The sequence below is a fragment of the Aegilops tauschii genome, chromosome 5, assembly GCF_002575655.3.
Source record: "Aegilops tauschii subsp. strangulata cultivar AL8/78 chromosome 5, Aet v6.0, whole genome shotgun sequence".
NCBI lineage: Eukaryota > Viridiplantae > Streptophyta > Magnoliopsida > Poales > Poaceae > Aegilops > Aegilops tauschii.
The window spans coordinates 425,326,961-425,334,162 of record NC_053039.3 but is presented as its reverse complement, the minus strand read 5'-3'; the positions used below and the strand labels follow the sequence as shown (position 1 = coordinate 425,334,162).

At 46.9% G+C, this 7,202-nt stretch overlaps 1 protein-coding gene across 1 annotated transcript; it reads left to right on the top strand.

The window, feature by feature from the left end:
* The first annotated feature begins 5,314 nt into the window (after positions 1 to 5,314).
* On the top strand, positions 5,315 to 6,294 carry LOC109753246 (dehydration-responsive element-binding protein 1B-like). The gene has a single exon (XM_020312158.4). The coding sequence runs from the start codon at positions 5,410 to 5,412 to the stop codon at positions 6,088 to 6,090; it is 681 nt and encodes a 226-aa protein (XP_020167747.1). The 5' UTR covers positions 5,315 to 5,409; the 3' UTR covers positions 6,091 to 6,294.
* Positions 6,295 to 7,202: the final 908 nt, after the last annotated feature.

The window sequence follows — 7,202 nt, the reverse complement described above, 5'->3', positions numbered from 1 at the left end:
TTTCCCTTTCTAGGGGAGTAGAAATTAGCAGCTAGCACAATTATTCCCACTGAACTCGAGTGTGCCGTCTACCCTACGAGCCTATGAGGTAATGTTTTCTGAAAAGAAAAGGAGTAAAGGACGAAATCAAACAGTACGTATATTTCTGACAAGAAAAAGAGTAAAGGACGTCACTGCCAGTTGACAACTTGTGCAAATTGTGATGGATTGGACGGCTCGCAAATGGATTATGTGTGTTGATCAGAACGGGCAACCAGAAGTGTCATTAAGTTATTGTTAATTAGATCCTTAGATCTGGACGTTAATCAAGAAGATATGGTCCAGAATCAATCCGGGTCCGCCTAGAGCTACCGTAGCCTTGACTCATTGTGCCATTATTGTCTTGTTAAATTTCTTGTCGCCTAGCGAGCTGTCGCTTCACTCGTTCATTCTCATTCCCACTTGACCAATGAGGCCTCGCCACTTGACCAATGAGGCCTCGCAATATGTGATGTCTCACTATGGTTAGATTTCCTTTTCTTTTTCTGTTCAAATCCTTGTCGCCAAGCGAGCTCTCGCTTCACTCATTCATTCTCGTTTCAAATTACCAATGGCCCGGCAAGATGCGATGCGTCACTATGGTTAGGTTTTTTCCTAAGGAAACAGTTAGTAATACTGTATCATGTACAGTAATACTCCGATGTGATGCGGTTCCGTGCCGACATCTAGCACTAGGGTAGCGGCTTCGGATACGGTGGATGCAGCAGTGTGACCCGCGTCGATGTGGAGTGGTAGCGGTCAGTTCCGCACCGAGACATGGACGCCCTCTAGCAGTCATGGTGGTGGTCTACGGTGGAAAGACTTTCTATCAATTTGCTAATGCCTTTTTACCTGGTGTTGAGTACCAACGGATACGACCATGGAGTCATCTGTCATCAAGATGCTCACTAAAACACCGTGCATGTCTCATGTGAAAACTCTAGTCCTGCCCTTTATTGGATATGCGAAGCAATAACAAACTTGCTACATTTACCTTGTTGAAGGTGTTTTTTACATGTTGTTGCGTTGATCTTCATTGGCTGGACACGACAAACAAGAAGAAAATCTTTGTCTTGGTGATATCCGACCCGACATGGGGATGACGCTTATCCCTTCTTGGAGGTGTTACTGCGGAACAAGTTGACTTAGTCACATGTGTGAATTTTATATCACCATACCCGTTTGTCTTTTATTCTGCTTAATAATGAATAAAAATTGTTATGTGCATCACAATGATGCAGAGGCCGGGGGTTTCAACCTCCTTTTCCAAAAACTATAATTGGGTAAGATGAAGTCGAAATTTCTGGCGGAGCCAGGTTTTTAAACTTGGAAAAAAAGATTTTGATATTTCAAAATTTTCTGAAAATATACACACTTGTTTAGAGATGTATCCAATATTTCTGTTAAATTTAAGGATGAAATAAGCTTTAGTGTGAGTTGCACCAAAACGTAATCATGAACTTCAATAGTGAATAGCACATGTGCTAGAAATACATTATTTTTTTGTACCTCTCACCAAAACGTAATTCAACACAATTTTTAAAGAAATTCTCTAAATATTCCTATGTACGTGTTTATCCTTTTTAGTTTATCTTGAAAATTCCAACTATGATTTCTGTATTTTTCAAAATTCCAGGCTTCATGGAATTTCAAGATCCAAAATCAATGTCCGCACCCAATAGCTTCATTTGGGTGTGGGAGAAGGATGGAACCTTCTCTGCTCGATCGGCTATCAAGCATTCCTCTCCAATCTGGTGTTCCCTCCAAGCTTCATTTGGCTCACCACGAGCAATCGTCGTTAGACGGTGGACAAGTGTCATCGTTGTGGATTGTCGCACCCTGTAGTGTGTCCATTCTACGACAAGGAGGCTAACAACTTGCATCACATTCTCCTCCAATGTGTGCTCGCGTGGGAAGTTTGGGCAACAATTCTTTTGAAGTGGGGCAACATATAATCGATGCCCGAAATGGATTCCTATTTGATCAACAAGTAGGCTACATAGGAGGTTGACCGAAAACTCCCCGGGACGCATGGACGACAATACCACTTGTGTTAGTGCTATGGAGTCTCTATACGCACCACAAAGACATCTATTCAACGCCCGCGAGACCGGCAATGCTTTGCAAGATACAAGATGAAGGATCCAACTGGCAACTGGTGGACACAGCGGCCCATATATTCAGATGGCTTCGCTGAAGGGTGGAGGTGTAGCATGCAGTGTGTTGAATTTTCGTTCCCAGCCTTCTTTGGAGGGTGTTGTTGTCGTCTGACGGTGTTGTAATGGTCATCTTGACCCTTCATTTCTTTGTTATTGATGCAACCAGCCTAATCATATCCTCTAAGTGGCTATTATAATTGCATATGGCGCAATTCTAAAATCTATAAACAATTGTGTCATTGGATATTACAACGCATCATGTGTTGAAATTGAAAACCAGAATTTGTTTGCCTCTTGATTGAAAATATACTTGCAAAGAAAAACCGATGCCTTCAATCAACTTGCATAAAGATGGATGCGTGCATTACAATGATGCAGAGGCCGAGGGTTTCAGCCTTATTTAAAAACGTAAAACTGTTGCACCAGTGGGTTGATGTATAGTGGCTTGAATAGAGGGCATGTATGAGATTGCGAAGTGTTTGTTATGGTTTGCTTGTTCATCATGGCTTCTCACACTTTTGAATAGGCTACTCTGTGTATAAAACAGTGAAGTAATCATATACCAAACTAGGGGCAAGAAAGGCATTCATTTTCTACAAAATAATATTAGTTGTAGACAAAAAATATGGTTAATAATAATGTAAAGTTATCATATAGACTCACAAAAGTAAACGGTACTTTATAGTATTTAACTTGGAGATTTCTAGCCTTGAGTAAGCATGAATAGAATGTCCATTTACTTCTATTTTACTTATATATATCAAGGAAACTAAGGGTTGCCGATAGACTTGTTCTTACATCGGTCCGCACTAAGTTTCGGGTCGTGCTTAACAAAGCCCATTTCTAAAATACCAATCTCGAATCCGGCTGACCCAAAACACACTTGTATTGACTTAAATTTAATTATTTTAGGGAATAAAAATCTATCTGTACCTAATTATAAACTCAAATAGTAATGTATTCCATTCCAAGCTTTTTGGGCTTTTGGGAATGGCGTTGGGTTGAAAAGCAAAGGCCAAGCCCGTTCTGGATGCCTGTCTTTCGAGCCCGGGCTTCCCATGTTTGGGGTCTAGTCAGCGCCCCTATTGAGTAAATCGTAAAAGAAGCACCCCTATCGGGACGTGGTGTCTCTGTGCCTGAGCTCAAATGAGCTCGGGTGAACAGTAAAATCCGAAAATATTGAAAAAGGAAAAAAAACGAATGTCATTTTGGAGTGCTGATTTTTGTGGCATGACTTCTATGAATGTCATTTCATCATGGAATTTTGCAAGCACTGGAAACATTTGTCAAAGTTCACCATAAGAAAATCAGAATTTTTTGAATTAATTTTCATTTTTTTATGATCTTACTGTTCATCTTGAGCTCAAATGATTTTGAGCTCGCGAGCAGAATATGACTTTTGCCCCTATTGAGGAAAGATTAACCAAATCGTTTATGTGATACACAATTGACCTTCCATAGGTTCTTCGTGCATGCTTTGAGCTTTGTACACAGCCTTGACCTGAGTGGGCTATCCTTCGACGCGACGCCAGGTATGGTTGCCAGTACATGGTGCTGTAAATGTATAAAAATGTTAAACGCGAAGATTTTTAAGTTATAATGATCAACGGTCCAGATATAAGATATTCCGTAAATCAGATCAGACGGCCAGGATCGCACCGCTCACGATACCTATAGTGCCGCCCTATATGAGAAAGGGAAACGTTCCCATCCGGTGCGCCGGCCAAAACTTGCGCCGGTCGCACGCGGGCCTTGCGATCAATCCGGATCGTGCGTCGCCCAGGCCTCCCTCTTTCTTCTACGAACCGTTTTTCCCACCTCCTCTTTCTTCTACCCCGCGGCACGCATAGACACCGCTGCAACCGCTCGGTTCCTCCATCTCTGCGGCTCACGTGCAGCACAACGGCATGAAAGAGGGCCAGCGCCTCCTCCCTCCCCTTTTTTCCCTCTCAGTCCCGTGCGCATCCTCACCTTCCCGCAGACGAGCTGCAACCGGCAGTCATGGGAGCTGGAACCAGCTGTACAAAATGCTGTGAGCGGCTTCTTTTCTGCTGGAACCACCAAACCGACGGCGGTGGAGCTGCGACCAGCAATCGATGGAGCTGGAACCGGTGATACAAAATGCTATGACTGACCCTTTTTTCTGGAGCCGGAGAAAGAGAGGAGGCTACGACTGGCGCAGGAGAAGCTTCAACCAGTGCATAAAAAAGATTCATCCGGTGAGTGAAAAAGCTTCAATGGCCATGGAAAAAAGCTTCAACCAGATATACGAAAAGCTGCAAGCATTCATTGCCATGGCGGAATGCTACAACCGTTCACATAAAATGCTACAATCCTAGATAAAAAATGCTTCAACCAGACACTGTGAAAAGAAAAAGGTTGCAACAATTGACAAAAAAAGCTTCAACCGTAGATGCAAAAGCCTTCAATCAGGCATTGCGCAAAGAATTTTTTGCTGGAAGTGGCTTCATTTTTTGCTGGAACCGGCGGTTTATTTTGCTTCAAACGGTGACACCCGCAGAATTTTTGCTGGAACCGGCCATTAGATTTTTTGCTGGAAATCAGCGCGATTTTTGTTTGCAACTGGCGACTACTGGTGATGCTACAAGCACAACACCATGGCAATGGCGAGGAAGCATTTTTTGTGTGCTAGAAGCGCCCCTGCCATTGCTGGAACCGACGGCCACCATTTTTTTGATGATCTGGAGCTTTTTTGCTGCTGCAGCGACGGCGAGCGGCTACGGCAACCGGCGGCGAGCGCGGCGACGAGCACAGAGACGAGGACGACCGGGGGCGGGGTGGAGGGGAAGGGGGAGGGGCTGCGCAACGCTTGGAGCGGCGGGGGCGGTAGGAGGCGCGGCGCCGTGGCGCGAGGTAGAAGACGATAGGGCGAACCGTTTTCTTCAGCCGGATCCAACGGCCCACGCGGTCAGATCCAACGGCCGCGGTCCGACGGGCCCAGCAATTGGGCCGGCGCACCGGCGCATATCGTTGCCCTATGAGAAAACACACGAAGCTACATGCTGCATATACAGCATACATGTTGCTAGTGGTCACTAGTTAGTGAGAGTGTGATGTCATCTGTTGCCTACGTGTAGCCTTCCCACTTCATGTTATATATACGTGCCATCCTCCTATCATCCATTCAGAGCTACACCTCTCCACCTCACTAGCTCCGAATATACAGCTACCTCGTTACACCACAAACCGCTCTCGACGCCAGCTACGACTGATGGACACCATCGCCGCCTGGCCGCAGTTTGACGGGCAAGAGTACAGGACGGTGTGGCCGGAGGAGCAGGAGTACCGGACGGTGTGGTCGGAGCCGCCGAAGCGGCGGGCGGGGCGGAACAAGTTGCAGGAGACACGCCACCCAGTGTACCGCGGCGTGCGCCGCCGTGGCCGGGAAGGGCAGTGGGTGTGCGAGCTGCGCGTGCCGGCCGGAAGCCGGAGTTACTCCAGGATCTGGCTCGGCACCTTCGCCAGTGCCCAGATGGCGGCGCGCGCGCACGACTCGGCCGCGCTCGCGCTCTCCGGCCGCGACGCGTGCCTCAACTTCGCCGACTCCGCCTGGCGGATGATGCCCGTCCACGCGGCCGGGTCGTTCAAGTTGGCCGCCGCGCAGGAGATCAAGGACGCCGTCGCCGTCGCCCTCAAGGAGTTCCAGGAGCAGCAGCGCCCTGCCGACGAGTCAACGGCGCCGTCGTCCACGGCCGAGGAGAGCGCGCTCTCCATCATCCCCAGCGACCTGTCGGGGCTCGACAACGAGCACTGGATCGGCGGCATGGAGGCCGGCTCGTACTACGCGAGCTTGGCGCAGGGGATGCTCATGGAGCCGCCGGCCGACGGAGCTTCTTGGCGGGAGGACCGCGAACACGACGACGGCTTCGACACGTGGCTGTGGAGCTACTAGTGTGATCAACTGATTAAGCAATGTAAAGTTCTAGAGAGTAGTACTATTACTAGATTGTGTTTCACCAAATATGGGAAGAATAGAGAGTAAGCATCGGGGGAAAGGTTCCCCCCCAATGTGAAAGCCCTCGGTTTCTACTCCCGGAAGGGCACAAATGAGCTTCTTTCTTTATTCTATAAATAAATAGAGAAATGAGCAGTAGTAGATCAATCATTCGCTCCATGGACACAAACCAAATATCTTGACGTCACGGCTGGGCGACCCTACCACTAGGACTGCCAGGCAATAGAATTCAGCGGTAGGTACTGTTCGTTCATGTGTGATGACCAGAATTGGCAGGCACCCAGAAATATCTGAAGTCGACCAGGGGTAGTCATGGGACTAGATGTTTATTTCTGATTAATTATTTGATTGATCGAGGGGAAAGACAGAGCCTTGCCATTTTTAAATCAGACAAAACAAAAGACATTACTAAACCACTTTATACGACAATGACAGCCGCCGATCGCTCATTGGTCATGTCTTCTTTTGCCGTGAAAGCAACGTCCAAAATATCTACACAGGGTTCTTGAAAAAATGTGGTGATTTCGCACCTTCCATATCTTCACAATACATACATGATGACCTCCCCGAAAAGCTTCTGTTGTGGAGCATCAATGCTACTAGGGTGTTCGTCGAGCGGTAAAAATTCGTTAGTGGTGAGGACGGAGCGTCGACCCGTTGGCTGGGCAGTTGGGGTAGCTGCCAGCCCACCCGAGTTAGAACCCCGACTCGGACGCACGGTGCTCGCGAAGTTTTTTCTATATAAAAAAATTGCCAACGAGGGTTAGCCCTTGGGTTGGTCTCATTTTTTCCTAAAATTCGTCAGTTGTGTTGGCGGAGATGGAGAAATAATCGGAAACAATGCCTGAAAATCCGCAAACAAAGGGAGATGCATGTCGGAGATGCTCATTTCTCTAGTCGATCCTAAATTTTAGAGGAGCAAACGGCCATTGTGTTTGCACAGTTTGATCTTCTCCACCTATGCACAAATGAACATTGTGTCATCTTTAGTCTTTAATCTAGCAATTAGTGCACGAACATCTACCAAATTTCTCGCTATCTATAGATCG